The sequence below is a fragment of the Triturus cristatus genome, chromosome 2_1, assembly GCF_964204655.1.
Source record: "Triturus cristatus chromosome 2_1, aTriCri1.1, whole genome shotgun sequence".
NCBI classification, from domain to species: domain Eukaryota; kingdom Metazoa; phylum Chordata; class Amphibia; order Caudata; family Salamandridae; genus Triturus; species Triturus cristatus.
Genome location: NC_140581.1, coordinates 14099872 through 14123494, shown reverse-complemented (window position 1 = coordinate 14123494; position 23623 = coordinate 14099872). Strand labels below are relative to the sequence as shown.

Sequence of the window (23623 nt, the reverse complement as noted above, 5' to 3'; positions counted from 1 at the left end):
TAAACCATGGAGGTTCAAAGAAGGATAGGACTGGCAGGGAATGCCAGAGCATGGGGAGGGGTAGTAAACCATGGAGGTTCAAAGAAGGATAGGACAGGCAGGGAATGCCAGAGCATGGGGGAGGGGTCGTAAACCATGGAGGTTCAAAGAAGGATAGGATAGGCAGGGAATGCCAGAGCATGGGGAGGGGTCGTAAACCATGGAGGTTCAAAGAAGGATAGGACAGGCAGGGAATGCCAGAGCATGGGGGAGGGGTCATAAACCATGGAGGTTCAAAGAAGGATAGGATAGGCAGGGAATGCCAGAGCATGGGGGAGGGGTTGTAAACCACGGAGGTTCAAAGAAGGATAGAACAGGCAGGGAATGCCAGAGCATGGGGGAGGGGTCGTAAACCATGGAGGTTCAAAACAGGATAGGACAGGCAGGGAATGCCAGAGCAGGGAGGAGTCATAAACCATGGAGGTTCAAAGGATAGGACAGGCAGGGAATGCCAGAGCATGGGGGAGGGGTCGTAAACCATGGAGCTTCAAAGAAGGATAGGACAGGCAGGGAATGCCAGAGCATGAGGGAGGGGTCGTAAACCAGGAGGTTCAAAGAAGGATAGGACAGGCAGGGAAAGCCAGAGCATGGGGGAGGGGTCGTAAACCATGGAGGTTCAAAGAAGGATACAACAGGCAGGGAATGCCAGCGTATGGGGGAGGGGTCGTAAACCATTGAGGTTCAAAGAAGGATAGGACAGGCAGGGAATGCCAGAGCATGGGGAGGGGTCGTAAAACATGGAGGTTCAAAGAAAGATAGGCAAGGCAGGGAATGCCAGAGCATGGGGAGGAGACGTAAACCATGGAGGTTCAAAGAAGGATAGGACAGGCAGGGAATGCCAGAGCATGGGGGAGGGTTCGTAAACCATAGAGGTTCAAAGAAGGATAGAACAGGCAGGGACTGGCAGAGCATGGCGTAGGGGTCGTAAACCATGGAGGTTCAAAGAAGGATAGGACAAGCAGGGAATGCCAGAGCATGGGGGAGGGGTCGTAAACCATGGAGGTTCATAGAAGGATAGGACTGGCAGGGAATGCCAGAGCATGGGGAGGGGTCGTAAACCATGGAGGTTCAAAGAAGGATAGGACAGGCAGGGAATACCAGAGCATAGGGTGGGGTAGTAAACCATGGAGGTTCAAAGAAGGATAGGACAGGCAGGGAATGCCAGAGCATGGGGGAGGGGTCATAAACCATGGAGGTTCAAAGAAGGATAGGATAGGCAGGGAATGCCAGAGCATGGGGAGGGGTCGTAAACCATGGAGGTTCAAAGAAGGATAGGACAGGCAGGGAATGCCAGAGCATGGGGGAGGGGTCATAAACCATGGAGGTTCAAAGAAGGATAGGATAGGCCGGGAATGCCAGAGCATGGGGGAGGGGTTGTAAACCACGGAGGTTCAAAGAAGGATAGAACAGGCAGGGAATGCCAGAACATGGAGGAGGGGTCGTAAACCATGGAGGTTCAAAGCAGGATAGGACAGGCAGGGAATGCCAGAGCAGGGAGGAGTCGTAAACCATGGAGGTTCAAAGGATAGAACAGGCAGGGAATGCCAGAGCATGGGTGAGGGGTCGTAAACCATGGAGCTTCAAAGAAGGATAGGACAGGCAGGGAATGCCAGAGCATGGGGGAGGGGTCGTAAACCATGGAGGTTCAAAGAAGAATAGGACAAGCAGGGAATGCCAGAGCATGGGGGAGGGGTCATAAACCATGGAGGTTCAAAGAAGGATAGGACAGGCAGGGAATGCCAGAGCATGGGGGAGGGGTCGTAAACCATGGAGGTTCAAAGAAGGATAGGACAGGCAGGGAATGCCAGAGCATGGGGGAGGGGTCGTAAACCATGGAGGTTCAAAGAAGGATAGAACAGGCAGGGAATGCCAGCGTATGGGGGAGGGGTCGTAAACCATGGAGGTTCAAAGAAGGATAGGACAGGCAGGGAATGCCAGAGCATGGGGAGGGGTCGTAAACCATGGCGGTGCAAAGAAGGATAGGACAGGCAGGGAATGCCAGCACATGGGGGAGGGGTCGTAAAACATGGACGTTCAAAAAAGGATAGGACAGGCAAGGAATGCCAGAGCAAGGGGGAGGGGTCGTAAACCATAGAGGTTCAAAGAAGGATAGGACAGGCAGGGAATGTCAGAGCATGGGGAGGGGTCGTAAGCCATGGAGGTTCAAAGAAGGCTAGGACAGGCAGGGAATGCCAGAGCATGGGGGAGGGTTCGTAAACCATGGAGGTTCAAAGAAGGATAGAACAGGCAGGGACTGGCAGAGCATGGCGGAGGGGTCGTAAACCATGGAGGTTCAAAGAAGGATAGGACAAGCAGGGAATGCCAGAGCATGGGGGAGGGGTCGTAAACCATGGAGGTTCAAAGAAGGATAGGACAGGCAGGGGATGCCAGAGCATAGGGGAGGGGTCGTAAACCATGGAGGTTCAAAGAAGGATAAGACAGGGAGGGAATGCCAGCGTATTGGGGAGGGGTCGTAAACCATGGAGGTTCAAAGAAGGATAGGACAGGCAGGGAGTGCCAGAGCATGGGGAGGGGTCGTAAACCATGGAGGTGCAAAGAAGGATAGGACAGGCAGGGAATGCCAGCGCATGGGGGAGGGGTTGTAAACCATGGACATTCAAAGAAGGATAGGACAGGCAGGGAATGCCAGAGCATGGGGGAGGGGTCGTATACCATGGAGGTTCAAAGAAGGATAGGACAGGCAGGGAATGCCAGAGCATAGGGGAGGGGTCGTAAACCATGGAGGTACAAAGAAGGATAGGACAGGCAGGGAATGACAGGGCATGGGGGAGGGGTCGTAAACCATGGAGGTTCAAAGAAGGATAGCACAGGCAGGGAATGCCAGAGCATGGGGGAGGGGTCGTAAACCATGGAGGTTCACAGAAGGATAGAACAGGCAGGGAATGCCAGAGCATGGGGGAGGGGTCGTAAACCATGGAGGTTCAAAGAAGGATAGGACAGGCAGGGAATGCCAGAGCATGGGGGAGGGGTCGTAAACCATGGAGGTTCAAAGAAGGATAGGACAGGCAGGGAATGCCAGAGCATGGGGAGGGGTAGTAAACCATGGAGGTTCAAAGAAGGATAGGACAGGCAGGGAATGCCAGAGCATGGGGGAGGGGTCGCAAACCATGGAGGTTCAAAGAAGGATAGGATAGGCAGGGAATGCCAGAGCATGGGGAGGGGTCGTAAACCATGAAGGTTCAAAGAAGGATAGGACAGACAGGGAATGCCAGAGCATGGGGGAGGGGTCATAAACCATGGAGGTTCAAAGAAGGATAGGACAGGCAGGGAATGCCAGAGCATGGGGGAGGGGTCGCAAACCATAGAGGTTCAAAGAAGGATAGGACAGGCAGGGAATGTCAGAGCATGGGGAGGGGTCGTAAGCCATGGAGGTTCAAAGAAGGCTAGGACAGGCAGGGAATGCCAGAGCATGGGGGAGGGTTCATAAACCATGGAGGTTCAAAGAAGGATAGAACAGGCAGGGACTGGCAGAGCATGGCGGAGGGGTCGTAAACCATGGAGGTTCAAAGAAGGATAGGACAAGCAGGGAATGCCAGAGCATGGGGGAGGGGTCGTAAACCATGGAGGTTCAAAGAAGGATAGGACAGGCAGGGGATGCCAGAGCATAGGGGAGGGGTCGTAAACCATGGAGGTTCAAAGAAGGATAAGACAGGAAGGGAATGCCAGCGTATTGGGGAGGGGTCGTAAACCATGGAGGTTCAAAGAAGGATAGGACAGGCAGGGAGTGCCAGAGCATGGGGAGGGGTCGTAAACCATGGAGGTGCAAAGAAGGATAGGACAGGCAGGGAATGCCAGCGCATGGGGGAGGGGTTGTAAACCATGGACATTCAAAGAAGGATAGGACAGGCAGGGAATGCCAGAGCATGGGGGAGGGGTCGTATACCATGGAGGTTCAAAGAAGGATAGGACAGGCAGGGAATGCCAGAGCATAGGGGAGGGGTCGTAAACCATGGAGGTACAAAGAAGGATAGGACAGGCAGGGAATGACAGGGCATAGGGGAGGGGTCGTAAACCATGGAGGTTCAAAGAAGGATAGCACAGGCAGGGAATGCCAGAGCATTGGGGAGGGGTCGTAAACCATGGAGGTTCACAGAAGGATAGAACAGGCAGGGAATGCCAGAGCATGGGGGAGGGGTCGTAAACCATGGAGGTTCAAAGAAGGATAGGACAGGCAGGGAATGCCAGAGCATGGGGGAGGGGTCGTAAACCATGGAGGTTCAAAGAAGGATAGGACAGGCAGGGAATGCCAGAGCATGGGGAGGGGTAGTAAACCATGGAGGTTCAAAGAAGGATAGGACAGGCAGGGAATGCCAGAGCATGGGGGAGGGGTCGCAAACCATGGAGGTTCAAAGAAGGATAGGATAGGCAGGGAATGCCAGAGCATGGGGAGGGGTCGTAAACCATGAAGGTTCAAAGAAGGATAGGACAGGCAGGGAATGCCAGAGCATGGGGGAGGGGTCATAAACCATGGAGGTTCAAAGAAGGATAGGATAGGCAGGGAATGCCAGAGCATGGGGGAGGGGTTGTAAACCACGGAGGTTCAAAGAAGGATAGAACAGGCAGGGAATGCCAGAGCATGGGGGAGGGGTCGTAAACCATGGAGGTTCAAAGCAGGATAGGACAGGCAGGGAATGCCAGAGCAGGGAGGAGTCGTAAACCATGGAGGTTCAAAGGATAGGACAGGCAGGGAATGCCAGAGCATGGGGGAGGGGTCGTAAACCATGGAGCTTCAAAGAAGGATAGGACAGGCAGGGAATGCCAGAGCATGGGGGAGGGGTCGTAAACCATGGAGGTTCAAAGAAGAATAGGACAAGCAGGGAATGCCAGAGCATGGGGGAGGGGTCGTAAACCATGGAGGTTCAAAGAAGGATAGGACAGGCAGGGAATGCCAGAGCATGGGGAGGGGTCGTAAACCATGGAGGTGCAAAGAAGGATAGGACAGGCAGGGAATGCCAGCGCATGGGGGAGGGGTTGTAAAACATGGAGGTTCAAAGAAGGATAGGACAGGCAGGGAATGCCAGAGCATGGGGGAGGGGTCGTAAACCATAGAGGTTCAAAGAAGGATAGGACAGGCAGGGAATGCCAGAGCATGGGGAGGGGTCGTAAGCCATGGAGGTTCAAAGAAGGCTAGGACAGGCAGGGAATGCCAGAGCATGGGGGAGGGTTCGTAAACCATGGAGGTTCAAAGAAGGATAGAACAGGCAGGGACTGGCAGAGCATGGCGGAGGGGTCGTAAACCATGGAGGTTCAAAGAAGGATAGGACAAGCAGGGAATGCCAGAGCATGGGGGAGGGGTCGTAAACCATGGAGGTTCAAAGAAGGATAGGACAGGCAGGGGATGCCAGAGCATGGGGGAGGGGTCGTAAACCATGGAGGTTCAAAGAAGGATAAGACAGGCAGGGAATGTCAGCGTATTGGGGAGGGGTCGTAAACCATGGAGGTTCAAAGAAGGATAGGACAGGCAGGGAGTGCCAGAGCATGGGGAGGGGTCGTAAACCATGGAGGTGCAAAGAAGGATAGGACAGGCAGGGAATGCCAGCGCATGGGGGAGGGGTTGTAAACCATGGACATTCAAAGAAGGATAGGACAGGCAGGGAATGCCAGAGCATGGGGGAGGGTAGTAAACCATGGAGGTTCAAAGAAGGATAGGACAGGCAGGGAATGCCAGAGCATGGGGGAGGGGTCGCAAACCATGGAGGTTCAAAGAAGGATAGGATAGGCAGGGAATGCCAGAGCATGGGGAGGGGTCATAAACCATGAAGGTTCAAAGAAGGATAGGACAGGCAGGGAATGCCAGAGCATGGGGGAGGGGTCATAAACCATGGAGGTTCAAAGAAGGATAGGATAGGCAGGGAATGCCAGAGCATGGGGGAGGGGTTGTAAACCACGGAGGTTCAAAGAAGGATAGAACAGGCAGGGAATGCCAGAGCATGGGGGAGGGGTCGTAAACCATGGAGGTTCAAAGCAGGATAGGACAGGCAGGGAATGCCAGAGCAGGGAGGAGTCGTAAACCATGGAGGTTCAAAGGATAGGACAGGCAGGGAATGCCAGAGCATGGGGGAGGGGTCGTAAACCATGGAGCTTCAAAGAAGGATAGGACAGGCAGGGAATGCCAGAGCATGGGGGAGGGGTCGTAAACCATGGAGGTTCAAAGAAGAATAGGACAAGCAGGGAATGCCAGAGCATGGGGGAGGGGTCCTAAACCATGGAGGTTCAAAGAAGGATAGGACAGGCAGGGAATGCCAGAGCATGGGGAGGGGTCGTAAACCATGGAGGTGCAAAGAAGGATAGGACAGGCAGGGAATGCCAGCGCATGGGGGAGGGGTTGTAAAACATGGACGTTCAAAGAAGGATAGGACAGGCAGGGAATGCCAGAGCATGGGGGAGGGGTCGTGAACCATAGAGGTTCAAAGAAGGATAGGACAGGCAGGGAATGCCAGAGCATGGGGAGGGGTCGTAAGCCATGGAGGTTCAAAGAAGGCTAGGACAGGCAGGGAATGCCAGAGCATGGGGGAGGGTTCGTAAACCATGGAGGTTCAAAGAAGGATAGAACAGGCAGGGACTGGCAGAGCATGGCGGAGGGGTCGTAAACCATGGTGGTTCAGAGAAGGATAGAACAGGCAGGGAATGCCAGAGCATGGGGGAGGGGTCGTAAACCATGGAGGTTCAAAGAAGGATAGGACAGGCAGGGGATGCCAGAGCATGGGGGAGGGGTCGTAAACCATGGAGGTTCAAAGAAGGATAAGACAGGCAGGGAATGTCAGCGTATTGGGGAGGGGTCGTAAACCATGGAGGTTCAAAGAAGGATAGGACAGGCAGGGAGTGCCAGAGCATGGGGAGGGGTCGTAAACCATGGAGGTGCAAAGAAGGATAGGACAGGCAGGGAATGCCAGCGCATGGGGGAGGGGTTGTAAACCATGGACATTCAAAGAAGGATAGGACAGGCAGGGAATGCCAGAGCATGGGGGAGGGGTCGTATACCATGGAGGTTAAAAAAGAAGGATAGGACAGGCAGGGAATGCCAGAGCATAGGGGAGGGGTCGTAAACCATGGAGGTTCAAAGAAGGATAGGACAGGCAGGGAATGCCAGGGCATGGGGGAGGGGTCGTAAACCATGGTGGTTCAAAGAAGGATAGCACAGGCAGGGAATGCCAGAGCATGGAGGAGGGGTCGTAAACCATGGTGGTTCAGAGAAGGATAGAACAGGCAGGGAATGCCAGAGCATGGGGGAGGGGTCGTAAACCATGGAGGTTCAAAGAAGGATAGGACAGGCAGGGAATGCCAGAACATGGGGGAGGGGTCGTAAACCATGGACGTTCAAAGAAGGACAGGCAGGGAATGCCAGCGCATGGGGGAGGGGTGGTAAACCATGGAGGTTCAAAGAAGGATAGAACAGGCAGGGAATGCCAGAGCATTGGGGAGGGGTCGTAAACCATGGAGGTGCAAAGAAGGATAGGACAGGCAGGGAATGCCAGCGCATGGGGGAGGGGTCGTAAACCATGGAGGGTCAAAGAAGGATAGGACAGGCAGGGAATGCCAGAGCATGGGGGAGGGGTCGGAAACCATGGAGGGTCAAAGAAGGATAGGATAGGCAGGGAATGCCAGAGCATGGGGGAGGGGTCGTAAACCATGGAGGGTCAAAGAAGGATAGGACAGGCAGGGAATGCCAGAGCATGGGGGAGGGGTCATAAACCATGGAGGTTCAAAGCAGGATAGGACAGGCAGGGAATGCCAGAGCAGGGAGGAGTCGTAAACCATGGAGGTTCAGAGAAGGATAGGACAGGCAGGGAATGCCAGTGGATGGGGGAGGGGTCGTAAACCATGGAGGTTCAAAGAAGGATAGGACAGGCAGGGAATGCCAGAGCATAAGGGAGGGGTCGTAAACCATGGAGGGTCAAAGAAGGATAGGACAGGCAGGGAATGCCAGAGCATGGGGGGGGGTCGTAAACCATGGAGGTTCAAAGAAGTATAGGACAGGCAGGGAATGCCAGGACATTGGGGAGGGGTCGTAAGCCATGGAGGTTCAAAGAAGGATAGGACTGGCAGGGAATGCCAGAGCATAGGGGAGGGGTCATAAACCATGCAGGTTCAAAGCAGGATAGGACAGGCAGGGAATGCCAGAGCAGGGAGGAGTCGTAAACCATGGAGGTTTAGAGAAGGATAGGACAGGCAGGGAATGCCAGTGCATGGGGGAGGGGTCGTAAACCATGGAGGTTCAAAGAAGGATAGGACAGGCAGGGAATGCCAGAGCATGGGGGAGGGGTCGTAAACCATGGCGGGTCAAAGAAGGATAGGACAGGCAGGGAATGCCAGAGCATGGGGGAGGGGTCGTAAACCATGGAGGTTCAAAGAAGTATAGGACAGGCAGGGAATGCCAGGACATTGGGGAGGGGTTGTAAGCCATGGATGTTCAAAGAAGGATAGGACAGGCAGGGAATGCCAGAGCATGGGGGAGGGGTCGTAAACCATGGAGGTTCAAAGAAGGATAGGACAGGCAGGGAATGCCAGAGCTTGGGGGAGGGGTCGTAAACCATGGAGGTTTAAAGAAGGATAGGACAGGCAGGGAATGCCAGAGCTTGGGGGAGGGGTCGTAAACCATGGAGGTTTAAAGAAGTATAGGACAGGCAGGGAATGCCAGAGCATTGGGGAGGGGTCGTAAACCATGGAGGTTCGAAGAAGGATAGGACAGGCAGGGAATGCCAGAGCATGGGGGAGGGGTCGTAAACCATGGCGGGTCAAAGAAGGATAGGACAGGCAGGGAATGCCAGAGCATGGGGGAGGGGTCGTAAACCATGGAGGTTCAAAGAAGTATAGGACAGGCAGGGAATGCCAGGACATTGGGGAGGGGTTGTAAGCCATGGATGTTCAAAGAAGGATAGGACAGGCAGGGAATGCCAGAGCATGGGGGAGGGGTCGTAAACCATGGAGGTTCAAAGAAGGATAGGACAGGCAGGGAATGCCAGAGCTTGGGGGAGGGGTCGTAAACCATGGAGGTTTAAAGAAGGATAGGACAGGCAGGGAATGCCAGAGCTTGGGGGAGGGGTCGTAAACCATGGAGGTTTAAAGAAGTATAGGACAGGCAGGGAATGCCAGAGCATTGGGGAGGGGTCGTAAACCATGGAGGTTCGAAGAAGGATAGGACTGGCAGGGAATGCCAGAGCATGGGGGAGGGGTCGTAAACCATGGAGGTTGAAAGAAGGATAGGACAGGCAGGAAATGCCAGGCTCATCTTCTCACCAGCTCCCCTGACCCAGCCAGACGCCAGGCTTAAGGCAGATATTTGCAGATCTTGGGGGAAGAGAACTATGGAAATGAGCCACACTGTAGGTTGGTTTGATTAGTTCTTGCTCCTCTGCTGGGATTTCAGCCATACTGAAATCTGGAGGAATAGTGCTTTCTGGGGGAAGATTATGCCACACTTTGTAGGAAGTGGTCATGCGCTGGGGTGTGGCTCTGCATCTCATTGAAAAGGAGTGGTCTCCTGCCTGACCCCAGAGAACACTGAATAAATATGTGAGAGGAGCAGAGCCTCTCAGATCTGCTGCTTGAAACTAAGAGAAGAAGAAGGATTGCCAAGCTGGAAACTTGATTTACACCATCAGGCCCTGAATTCTGACTGACTGCGCCTGCTGCATTATCTGGAACTACAGCCCCGTGGATGTGTCTTGCTTCAAGAGGACTAAAGAGTGGACTCCCTGCAAGCTACAGGTTCACAGAACTCACTTGCGTCAACTCCACCAAGAGTTCCCTGCCTGGAGTGCATCCAGTAGACCTTTAAGGATTTTAGCCAGGTGCATTGTGGGAATTGTGGCCCCAAATTTTAAGGACCATCTTGGAGCTTCCAGACCCCTGGATTGTGGTTTGAACCCTTAGGACCCTCAAGAAGTTCTAGAAGTTTGGAGAAGTCTGGGGCAACTTTGGAGAAAAAATTTAAATAGGGTGACTGAGCACTATAAAGTGTTTATTTAAAATAAAAATCATATCTCCAGGTCCCTATTTTGGATTTTGCCACCCGTGTCCATACTATGGCAAAGCTGCAGAGGCAAAGCGATTCCTTCATTTGCAAGGGGCCACACCCCTATGCAGATTAGGAAATGCCCTCTTATGATAGCACTAGTGCACCGTGTGTGCCAGGGCCGACAAGCACCAGTTGCCCCTACTGTAATACCATTGTGCTTGGGGGGATGGGGGCGATCGCTTACGCCCACTGTGCCCCTGAGGCACAATGTATAATACAGCCCCAGGTGAAGGAGAGCTGGAAGGTTTCCTTCTGTATTTTTCTATAGAAGGGGGGAGTTTTTTTATATAATAAAACTGTTTTGTCAACATTTTTAGCAAATATTGATAACAATGTTTCAAAGTATAAGGAAACTCTTCTGTCTCATGGCCTGGGACTAGGACAAAAACACTGATCCTCCCTTTCAGCTGGTGGACTAAGCCTGGGTGATGTAATCTTTTAAGGTGCAGTTTTACGGCACGGCTCCCCTGACTTCATCTGGACTGAGGCATCCCAAGGAGGTGAGCACCTAGGCAACTTCAGGACTCCAGGCCTGTAGTGAAAGCGGAGAAACCCCATGTGAGAAGTTGGCCTGATGTATGCTGTCCACTAGTTCTAGTGGGCACCTTGTACCAGTCCTAACAGCCCCTTATGGTGAATGGTTAAAGACAACCTTTATTGAAAGCTATCCTAGTGGTAGCTATGGAGAGCAGCCTTTAGGCCAAGTCTTGAAGGAATGTAAAGCAGCTTGTTTTACCAGTCTATAATCACTTGAATGACCAAATGAAAGGACAACCACACCAGATATATATTTAAAATATATGTATTTAAGATAAAACACACCCCTTTAGTCTCTTTATGAGACTGGAGTTCGAAGTACTTAAGTTACAAGTTAGCAATCAACAGTAATAGCACAAATACACGTTTGGGCCCTAGGGGCGTACCAAACCATATACCAATAAAGTGGTATAAGAACCACGAATGAACTAGACACAAGGCCTAGAGCCTGTAGAATCGCTGGGACCCCAAGGAACCACCCAAGGTAGTGACACCGGGGACCCACTGGGGCCGTGTGCAGTGTGTGAACACAGCCGCGGGTTCCCGTTAGCTTCTATGGGCAATGTCACGGTTGGAAATTTAAAGATTAGGGACACTTAGAAATGAGTCAGGACCAAACCCTTTTGGACTTAGGAAGTTCTAGGGCTAGCACCCACGGGAGCACCGGAGTTCTCATGTTACCTCACCCAGGGAAGCCGGGTGCATAGGTGTCTTTTGATGTCGGGTCGCGTCGTCGATTTCAATGGAAGCTGATGAAGAAGTGCTGCTGCCGTGAAGAGGAGAATTGTCCAAAGTGATCCAAGCCTGTATCTAGGATGAAAGGAACCTGAAAGCAGAGGGGACAGAGTCTGGGTCACTTACCAGTGACTTAGGGCACGATTGACCAATGCCCACATATGTCGTGTGCTTCAGGTGAGTTGACAGGTGTGTCTTGACTCTTCAGCCACGAGGCGCAGGAGGTGTCGATGATGACTAGGAGCCGTATTAGAGCTATCCCACGAAGTCTGTTGAGTGCTGCGGTATCGGCGACCAGATTGGACCCAACAAGCCTTGGCAACGGCAAGTAACTTGGAATCAGAGAAAGGACGGCGGTGCAGACCAGCAAGGTCTGGGGGACCCCCCCAGCAAGGGTAAGTCGGGGCACATCTGGAGCAACCAGGAAAGCCCAACCAGAAGAGGAGTTACCTTCGTGGGGACCTACTAGCCAACAGGCTAGCGATCGCAAAGGAGCCTCGAGCGGTCGCACTTGAAACTGGCCCACGGGTCACTCGTGGAGTGGAGGCCAGAAATCTTCAGTGCAGGAGATGCTCAAAGCTGGGGCTACTCGGAGCCCAAAGCACAACTTCGAGAAAGACCAGGAAGGTGATGTTGCTGCAAAAGATCACAGTGTCCAGGGGTCACGGTTCCACATCACCCAGCTTTGCTGGGGACTCAGGAAAGCCTCGGGGAAGTCTGGAAATCCACCTCTGGTGATGCCAAGACTTTGGCGTCTGGTGGGAGCTTCAGCGATGCAGACTGGTCAGTTGCTTCTTTGGTGCCTGCCAAGCAGGGGAGTCACTCCTTGACCCCAAGGGAGATTTCTTCAGTCGAAGTTCCAGGATATATGTTGCAGAGTTTCGTCCAGGGTAATCTAAAGTCGCAAGGACTGGGTTCCCATACTTATACAAAGTTTGGGGGTTGGACATACTCTAGGGACCCACCTATGGGAGGGTTTGGAAAGAGGGGTGGTTACACCCATTTCCATTGTCCAGTTTCGTGCCAGAGCAGGGGCAGGTAACCCCTGCAACCGGTTTGAAATGGACTATGCACAGGGACACCAAGTGTGCCCCCAGTGCAGGACTTCAAAGCACCAGAGAGTGCTCCCGCCCAGCCCCAATACACATCTGCCTGTCTGGGGAGGTGGTTACACCTCCCTGAGACAGGAAACCTATTGTCCAGGCCTCCCCTGCCAGAGTTTCGGTCAGCAGCAGGAGGCCAGACCCGTGTCTGTGGCAGAGGCATCCATTTTGTGATGCCAGGGCTTTAGAAAGTCCTACCGGGTTAGACCAGTGTGAGCATGTCTGTCCCTCTAGAAGGGTGGAATGCTACCCACGCCGCCAGAACTGGCGGGTGGGGGGGTAGTATTCCAAAGCATTTGACACCAAACACGACATGTTTCTGTGTAGCCATCCCAAAGTTAGCATTTGCCGCGAGGTTATAATGCACTTAAGAGTATATGGTCAGGCTGCACCACAAACAGCATCAGAGGAGGTACTCCGAACGCTGCAGAGGGGCTCTGCTCATGCGGGGGCACCCTCTCACATAAAAACCAAGCACTCTGTCTTCAGGATTGTTAAGGCCTGCCATAGGAGTGACTTATAGGTTTTATATGTGGGTCCAATGGTAGTGAAATAGGTAGCCTATACCACAGTAAAGGGTGCAAGCACTACCTTACCCAGGCTGCAGTAGCAGACCTGTGGTGTCATTTTGGAGTGCTTCCCAGGGGTACATTAAACATGCTTCAGCCTCTGGTAGGCCTCTGAGGTACCTATGCCCTAGGTACATAGTATATCATATACTAGGGGCTTATAAGGCACTCCAGAAATCCAATTAGAAATGTACCCAATGTACATGGAAACCATTTTAGAGAGGAAGCAGCTGGGCTGTGGTCCCGATTAGCAGGGCCACAGCCAGACTAAGGTCGAAAAACAGTGAAACACCAGCAAAAAGTGGGGGTACCCATGTGAAGCAGATCCTACTCTCCTACACCCCACCCCTGATTATTCTACAGGAACGTGTCCGGAAAAGGTGGGTTTTCTCAGTAATGAAAACCAGAGGAAGTGTAAGTCACATCCAAGAACGGGTGACTGATGACAAGTTTGGAATAAACCCATACCACTGGCATAAACCCATGTCACTGGCAGAGACCCATGTCACTCTGGCATAAACCCATGTCACTGGTATAAACCCATGTCACTCTGGCATAAACCCATGTCACCGGCATAAACCCATGGCACTCTAGCATAAACCCATGTCTCTCTGGCATAAGCCCATGTCACTGGCATAAACCCATGTCACTCTAGCATAAACCCATGTCTCTCTGGCATAAACCCATGTCACCGGCATAAACCCATGGCACTCTGGCATAAACCCATGGCACTCTAGCATAAACCCATGTCTCTCTGGCATAAGCCCATGTCACTGGCATAAACCCATGTCACTCTAGCATAAACCCATGTCTCTCTGGCATAAACCCATGTCACTGGCATAAACCCATGTCTCTCTGGCATAAACCCATGTCACTGGCATAGACCCATGTCACCGGCATAAACCCATGTCTATCTGGCATAAACCCATGTCACTGTGGCATAAACCTATGTTTCTCTGGCATACACCCATGTCACTGGCATAAACCCATGTCTCTCTGGCATAAACCCATGTCACTGGCATAAATCCATGTCTCTCAGGCATAAACCCATGCCACTCTGGCATAAACCCATGTCTCTCTGGCATAAACTCATGCCACTCTGGCATAAACCCATGTCACTGTGGCATAAACCCATGTCACTCTGGCATCATCATCATTAACTTTATTCGGTCGTTAAGACCATCAAAGTGCATAGGCGTACAAAAGTATGGTCATTGAAACAAGATTTTCATAATAGAAGGTGTAAGCCAAAATAGATGACATTATTTATACAGCAACAAAACATGTTAAAAACCCGAGCCATTAAAAACCTTAAGAACGAGTTAAAAGAACTGGCTTCCAGGATATTAAAACCATACAAGCTAAAAACACATAAAAGATACAGAAAGGGCTAGTGCATAATTGGCAGGAATACAGTGTGGCTCAGTTCTCTGTAATTTAAACATGAGTCATAAAATGCCATGATCATAAGACGTCAAATGCGGACTAGATACTTTGTAAGGAATAATGATTCATCTAATGATATACTCAATTCATTTTAGCTTCTGCCTCCTAATGAACCAAAACCTCCGCAGGAATTTGGCCATTGCACATGCTATTTGTGGCCTTGTATCTGTCCTGAGGATACGTAGTGCCTCTAGGTGACTGCGGGTTCCTCGTTGTCTGCAAGCAGGGGCTAACCATTTAGTTCTTGGATTTTTATATAAAGGGCACGCAAAGAGAATGTGCTTAGTTGCCTCCTCTGTCTCGGGGCAACATGGGCAATTGTTTGGTTTAGCTTGGGAGCCCCTATTCCATGATGCGGTAAAGGAGTTTAAGGGGAGACATCCAAATCTAAATTGGATAAATAACTTCCTCTCTTGCTGGACAGTAATAAGGTCCATATAGGGCTCGTACACACCAACCATCTTAAACTCCATGAACTCGATCGTGAGCCGACCCCTTTCACTTGTGTGACTATTCTCTCTGCCACCCATTTCCAATAGTAGGACTTGACCCACTCTCTACTGGGCAGTAAGCTAGAGTCCTTTTCTTCCCAAAGGTTTCCCAGGCCTATTTCAAACAGCAATGTTTTGATGTTACAGAACCAAGCAATTTTTTTAAAACGATCTAGCTTAAAAACCTCCTCGGTAGCAATCGCATAGTGGACAAGCTCAGGTGTTTTTTTAATGTGGAGCCAAAAAAGAAGAGGTCGAAGCCTCGCTTTGTCGATAATAGTAGTTCTGCCCAAATCTGGTCGTAGAGGAGTGAGCGGGGTACTCTGGGGAAGTGAGCAGAGTGATCTTAAGAATTTATTCTCTGCAAGAAGCAGGCCCTCCAAATTATCGAATCCCCAGATTTCGGCCCCATAAAGAGCCGAGCCAACCAACTTCTGATCATATATCTGTAGCCGTGCTGCAATCGGTCTAGATTGTGATGACCTATGTTCTAAGATTAAAGCCCCAGAAGTCTTCCTCTGCTGTAGAATTAGCTTTGAGATATGTTGTTTCCAATCTATTTTTTCGGTGAGGGTTATACCAAGGTATACAATGGAATCTACCCTTTCCAACGGAATCCCCCCCAGTAATAGTTTCCCTTTAAATGATTTATGGGGGTTCATTAACAGAAGTTTTGTCTTTGAGGTATTTTCTTCTAAACCTCTCCTCTCACAGAAAGACATGAAGCGATCTAATAGGTGTTGAAGGCCACTTGGGGTTTTAGAAACTAATAGCGTGTCGTCCGCAAAATGCAATGTGCTTATTTTCACACTCCCCGGTGAAGGGGCATCTGCATGGGCTTCCGCTAAATAATTCATCACCCCATTTACAAAAAGTGAAAATAAGGTGGGGGCTAAAACGCAGCCCTGCCTCACCCCTCTTACAACCTTTATTGGGTCTGTCAATTGCGTTTGGTCTCGCCATCGTACCTTAGCATAATTTCCTTCATGAAGACGAATTAAAAGTGCCAGAATGTCGTGAGGGAGCCCCTGATCATGAGGTACTGGCCAAAGTGTAGCCCTTGGAATAAGCTCAAAAGCTGACCTCAAGTCAATAAAAGCAGTGTAAAGACTGCTCTGTTCCACTGTCACAGACTTCCAAGCTAAAAGGGTCAAACGAAAAACCTGATCGATAGTACTAACCTTTTTCCTGAACCCTGCTTGGAAGGGAGATAATATGCCATTCCCTTCCATCCAATCGGTAATTTTAGTGAGCAGGGCATGAGAAAAACCTTTCTGTGCCCCATCTATCAGACTTATCAGTCTGTAGTTAGAGTGCAGCACGCGATCCCCCTTCTTGTATACCGGGATGACCTCCGCTCCTTGCCAAGAAGGTGGTATAGGGGCCCCAGGAGCTATACCATTGACTAATAGCCACATATAGTTAGACCATTTAGGAATATCGGCTAGAAATACATCACCAGGTATTCCATCTGTGCCTGATGCTTTGCTTTTCAGTATAGAGCTAATACTTTCAGTAATATCTGCTACAGAGAAAAAATTTCCGTTACCTTGTAAGTTGGTTAAGTCTAAAGAAGTATCTCCAGGAGAGGACATTCCTGTTCCAGAATAAATTCCGGAAAAGCGGTCAAACCAAGCTGCCGCTGTGATATTATTAGCGGGTGAACTCGGTCTCTCAGCGTCTCCCCTTGTTACAAGAAGCCAAAATTGCTTTTGATCTTTCAGTTTTCAAGCGACATTGATCTGTTGCCAGCGATCCTCACATGTTCCCTTTGGCTTCCCTCTGTACCTTCTTCTATGCTCTTCTAGCTGTACTTATATTAATATTGTTTTTGGCTTTAATCTCAGCTGCCAGAAGTGACCGTGCCTCCTTACACTTTTTGTTAAACCAGGAATAATGAGAGTTAGCAGGCGTCTTCTTACGATGAGATCTCGTACATATAAAATGGGAAGCTAACTGTGAAAAAAGGACGAGTGTATATCTGTAACCGTTTTAAGCTCATCCTGCTGATCGGTTCTATTATAAAGTCTATCAGTATTTTCTTGTAAGGTTAAATTTATAGCTTCAATCTTGTCGGTATCCAATGCTACCCGCGCCCATTTTAATCATCTATTACAGAGAATAAATGTCACTCTGGCATAAACCCATGTCACTGTGGCATAAACCCATGTCACTGACATAAACCCATGTCACTCTGACATAAACCCATGCCACTCTGGCATAAACCCATGTCACTGTGGCATAAACCCATGTCACTCTGACATAAACCCATGCCACTCTGGCATAAACCCATGTCACTCTGACATAAACCCTTGCCACTCTGGCATGAACCCATGTCACTGTGGCATAAACCCTTGTCACTCTGGAATAAACCCATATCACTGGCATAAACCCATGTCTCTCTGGAATAAACCCATATCAGTGGCATAAACCCATGTCTCTCTGGAATAAACCCATATCACTGCCATAAACTCATGTCTCTCTGGCATAGACCCATGTCACTCTGGCATAAGCCCATGTAACTCTGGCATAAACCCATGTCACTGTGGAATAAACCTATGTCACTCTGGCATAAACCCATGTCACTGGCATAAACCCATGTGTCTCTGGCATAAACCCATGTCTCTCTGGAATAGACCCATATCACTCTGGCATAAACCCATGTCACTCTGGTATGAACCCATGTCACTGTGGCATAAACCCTTATGTCTCTGGCATAAACCCATGTCACTGGCATAAACCCATGTCACTGGCATAAACCCATGGCACTCTAGCATAAACCCATGTCTCTCTGGCATAGACCCATGTCACTCTGGCATAAGCCCATGTCACTCTGACATAAACCCATGCCACTCTGGCATAAACCCATGTCACTCTGACATAAACCCATGCCACTCTGGCATAAACCCATGTCACTCTGACATAAACCCATGCCACTCTGGCATAAACCCATGTCACTCTGACATAAACCCATGCCACTCTGGCATAAACCCATGTCACTCTGACATAAACCCATGCCACTCTGGCATAAACCCATGTCACTCTGACATAAACCCTTGCCACTGTGGCATGAACCCATGTCTCTCTGGAATAAACCCATATCACTCTGGCATAAACCCATGTCTCTCTGGCATAAGGGGACTGTCCCTGCTAAGAAGCAGGACTGGGGAGTCTGGTTATGAGGTGTTTGCTGGTTTAGGGCGGAGAAAGGATTTCAAGAAGTACCTGAGAAGGGAGCCTCAATAGCGGGGTGCAGTGAGATGTTAGTGCAAACGCTCTAAAATGTGACACTCAGGGCTCATTGAGAGCATCTGCTTTCACATGACTACTGTTGAGACAACTACAGAAGCCCCCTCCCAAGAGTAGATGTACACCTTCCTCTGATGCTGTAAATCCCTCCATGCTACTCCTTCGCATGTTCGAACACCTGTCGCTGTGTATGACCGCTCTGTGATGCTTCAGCAAATCTACGTATCTACAGGTGAGATCTTTCACTGGACCTCAGTGACATGTCCCTGACAGTCCTCCTGAAGTGAAGACACCGGATCCTTCACAAGAAGCCCTCAGGTAGGGATGCCACCTGCCCGGTCTTCTACCAGCACCACTAGTAGTTTAATGTCTGCCTGGCACAAAAATAAAGAGAACCACCTAAAGCTGGTATTTTTAGCCGTGATCTCTACATACTTCAAACAGCCGATATGAACAGCGAGCACTCTTAAATGTGGCCTTGAGCTGTGTCAAGGATCCGTGAATAATAATTAAAGTGAATAAACACACAAATGAAAACGTACCATTTTGTTAAAACTCCTATGTAGTCTATAGTCCAGGCCTTTGCAGACTCTAGACACAGCAACAAATGACGTGTATTTCGCTCTGAGAAAGGTGGCAGCCCTACCCTCAGGGTGGCATTGGTCTCACGTGGGCATCAGTGAAGAAGTGACGTACACCACACACGCCAGCAGACCTCAGTGACAAGGATGGGGCAGCCGCTCATGCCAGGCGGCCAGCGCTTACCTCAATGAAGCCTCCTAGCACCGCCAGCCCTCCCGGCTTGTCCATCGCCTCCTTGATGCTGCTGTACTCGCTGGAGAAGTAAACCATGTGGATCTGAAACAACAGCAGACACCAACACACAGGACTTAGTAGATGAACATTATACATGTGCAGAATACCCGCACCTGACCCACACCCACTCCTACCACCCCAACAGCTCACCAAAATAACAAGGGCATCGTCATCACCACATCAACCATCCAATCATTGACCTCTGGACTCATGTTCCACCAGAATATCAGCATCCCTACCTCCAAAACTGCACACCATCACAGTGAGCACCGCCATGTCAACAACTCAACCACACACCACTGGGATTCACAGAACACGCCAACGCCATGCGTATCAGAAAACACGAAGATCAGAACACACACTCATCACTTCTTGAATCACCGGTAACTGGGTCTCTCTCAGTCCACCCCATTCACACCCCCACAATAACCTCAGTAGTACAGCCACACGCCCAACAAATGCCCAAACCACCACATAGACCGCCATATTACACCTGAGGTTTCAGATCTACCTCCGGGCGGGAAACTGTCAGTGCAAACAGCGCGCGCCCCTTCACGTTGCCAATCAAGAACAAAATCCACCGAAGCGGCAGCACAAGACTCTGGAAGTATCCCTCTGCCTGCGACCGCCCGCAATAGCAAAACGCGACTGGGGATGCCAAATCACTCATATAAAAGATCTCCCACGCGGTGATTGGCGGAATTTGTCAGGAACTCAACATTACAACAGTAATGCAGAGTTGTCAAATTCTGCCAATTCGGCGGTGAGGAATAAAACATTGCGCCCACCTCTGGTTTTGCAGAGTCTGTATCTATGTTGTATTTTTCATATGTGTTTTGCAGAGGCCACATTATGCTGCATTTTGAACGTGTATTTTTCGAAGAGATTATGTTTATATTGTATTTTATAAATGCATGTTTTCCAGAAACTATGTTTTTGCTATAATTTACAGTAGCGTCACTTGCAGAGGTTAAACGTATGTTGTATTTTACTCATGCATTTTTTCCAGAAACTATGCGTTTGCTATAATTTACAGTAGCGTCACTTGCAGAGGTTAAACGTATGTTCTATTTTACTCATGCATGTTTGAAGAGGGTAAGTTTATGTATTATTTCTCGCAACATGCTTTCCAGAGACCATGCTGTACTTTACAAGTTTGCTTTCAAGACATTATGCTTAAAGTTTATTTTACACATGCATGTTTTTTGAAAAGGCTGCTCTTGTGCTGTGCAAACACAAGGAGACGGTGAACGGAGCGCCAAAACTTTTCAGACACTCACCCCTAGTCACAGATCTGGGTTGAATCCTTCATCATTCTTTAGCTCACTTCGTCACCCCAGTTCAGACCCAGCTATATGCAAATCAGAAGTGCTAGTGGTCCTGTGAGGAGGGATGCATCCTGGGACCGGTTTCAGGGTATGTCACCCTTCATCAGCCAGGCTAGCTTGAATCCAGTGGCAAAGTGAGCAAAGAACCCACGTCTGGGCATACCCTGCCAACTTAGTGTGAACAAAGCAAACACAAGGAGATGATGGTCGGAGTTCTGAAACTTTTCAGACACTCACCCCCAGTCACATATCTGGGTTGAATCCATCATCGTTCTTTAGCTCACTTCGCCACCCCAGTTCAGACACAGCTATATGAAAATCACTCGTGGTCCTAAGTTGGCAGGGTATGCCCAGACGTGGGTCCCCTGCTCACTTTGCCACTGGATTCAAGCTATCCTGGCTGATGACGGCTGATAGCCAGAAACCGGTCCTAGGAAGCTTGTTTCCGGTCCAGGGAAGACATGGTTTGGCAGATCGGGCTGTACTGTTCCCATGAGGCACAGGGTCAAGACTGATTTGCATATAGCTGTGTCTGAACTGGGGTGGCAGAGTGAGCTAAAGAAAGATGATGGATTCAGCCCAGATCTGTGACTGGGGGTGAGTGTCTGAAAAGTTTCAGCGCTCCGTCCATCATCTCCTTGTGTTTGCTTTGTTCTTGTGCTGTGCCATGCACAGTAGTTTTCGCAGGAATGTTCACATGCCAGTTTTGATAATGCGGCATGCTTCATACACATGTTGTGCAGAGGCTTTGCTTATGATCACCTTTTTGTCACTAACAAAACTATACTCAGCCTTCCATCATTTCTCCGACCAACACCCTCCTCTTCTTTCCACCACAGTAACACAACCGCACAACGCTTACACGCCACTGCACCACACATATTACCTCCAGCAGCATCAAGTCTAAGACAAACACTCTTAACTCTACTTCATCCCCTCTTCGATACAACATACACGCTACTCACAAATGCATCACCACCCCTTAACCTTACAACTTCCACTCACAAGCAACACTATACAAGTAAATCCATCTGAGAAAACAAATACATCACATCCTCTTTCACTACTCCTTAAAAACAAAACATAACACACACACCAGCACCACAACATCTCTCAAGCCCAGCACCTTATAGTACTTTCCATCACAAACTACAAACATACACCCACCTTTCAGACTACACACATGAACAAACTCCAAAGCCAATCTTTCTCTCTCCCACCACACCTAACACATAGACAGCAACACAGCAACTCTCTTCTAACCGCCTCTCATCCATTGGACAATTTAGATCCTTACTACATGACCCACATGCTTCACATCCACCCCTAACTCATAAACCTTCTGCCCTAAACAGACGCAAGCAAAAGAAGCAACGTGCCACACCTCACAACTTTACTTTTCCATGTCTACTGCACAACAAGGTTACACTACGAAAACAACACAGCACACCAACTCACTCTCAACCACTGTCTCCACCACCCACACATGCAGACCCATCCAAATGCCTTCTAGGCCTGCTGGATGAGGAACGCAATACAGAACAACTACAATATTGCTATCCACATACAGCTAATACCAGCACTAAGGACACACCTGCTGCAAGCCAACAAAATACTACAAAACAGAGTCACACGATCTCCAAAGCACATTCTCTAAACTGTCTACTAATAAATGCTCAATCGCTCTCTAAAAACAAACATCACATTTATGACCTTCTCACTGATGCAAAACCAGACACACTATTCATAACTGAATCATGGTTGGGAGATGACATGGCTCCAGTACTGCAGGAAGCAATTCCTCTAGGCTTTCAAACTATCTCCCAAAATCATATAGGCAAAAAGGAGGTGGCCGAGCTGTTGTCTTCAGACAAACATTGCATATCAATAAAGCTGACAACATCTCCAAAAGATTGTGTGGCTCTTTTCACCAGATGCAATCTGACAACATCTTCCTCTTGTAACTTCCTGCTCCTTGACAGACCTCCACCTACTAAAGTAACATTCCTAGACATACCTCTAGACATGGTTTCAAACCTGATAACACTACACTCCAGCTATGCGTTCCGGGTGACTTCAACATTTAGTTTGACAAACCCAAAATTCCCCATCCGAAAACAATCATCGCTGGCCTAGACTCACTTAACCTGCATCAGATCGTCCACGAACCCACACACATCGCTGGACACATCCTAGAAGTCATTTTTACAAATACAGAACTAGTTACCTTTCAAACAAGGACTCTTTTCACATGGTCAGACCACTATTTGCTTGCTTTCGACAATAGAAAAAACACTAAGCGACACACCTAAATCCACCGTACGTGCATCTAACTAGCAGCCGTGAAACAAACTCAATTTGGAACACTTAGAAACACAAGTAACGTCCAGTACAGACCTAGACACAATATATTCTGTTAAAAAACTATATGAGTGGCTACAGGAAGCTTTTGATGTCCTTATACAACTAAAAACCACACAACAGAATAAAAGAATACAAGCACCTTGCAGAAATTCAGAGATAAAAGTGATAACATTAGAAAGCTGTAACGTGCCTGGCTTAAAACAAACGCCAATCAAGACAAAGTTCACCTACAGAAAACAGATTATACAAGTCAGCTATTAGAAAAGATACTATTCAGACAGAGTTCAAAATTCTAAATATGTAAATAAAGAATTCTATAAAATTCTCAATGATTTCCGTAAACCAAAGTGCCTAGAAGGAGCTCATCCCATTACTCAAAATTTCACAGACAAACTGGCAAATCATTACACGGCCACAGCAAACACATTGGACTCATACTTAAAACAGACACAAAGCACCAGCACTGTCCTTTTTACAAAACAGCAATCCAAGAATACCCTAACTTAGCGTCTTCGTTCCTTACATTTCACACAGTAAATTTACTGACCTGGTCAAAGCAAGCAGGCCTGCCGGAAGCCCTCCTGGACCCCAGTCCACCGCAAATCTTCAAGACAATTCTTCTAACAACCTCTGCTGCCCCTCCAATAAGAAGAATCATCAACGATTCCTTAACTACCGGAATTTTTCCAGAAGAACTCAAAAAGTCATACATACGCTCTTTACTGAAGAAAGCAAACTTGAACTCGCTAAACTATGACAACTACAGACAAATTACAAATGGACCTTTCCTGGGCAAACTGATAGAAAGAGCAGCGTTCGCCCAGATGTCACAATTCATTGAAGAGAATGCCATACTTTCAGACGTCCAAAAGGCATTATGTCCTGGAAGAGGCACTGAATCTGCCCT

The 23623-nt window shown here is 49.3% G+C and overlaps 1 protein-coding gene across 2 annotated transcripts in view; it reads right to left on the bottom strand.

Moving 5' to 3' along the window:
• LOC146863617 (carbonic anhydrase 9-like) overlaps window positions 1-23623 on the bottom strand; it is an 891039-nt gene that overhangs the window by 223318 nt on the left and 644098 nt on the right. For both annotated transcript variants that reach the window (XM_085627646.1, XM_085627648.1), the window contains exon 5: window positions 18974-19066. In XM_085627646.1, the coding sequence (XP_085483772.1) occupies window positions 18974-19066 (93 nt within the window). The remainder of the gene's footprint in view (window positions 1-18973; window positions 19067-23623) is intronic.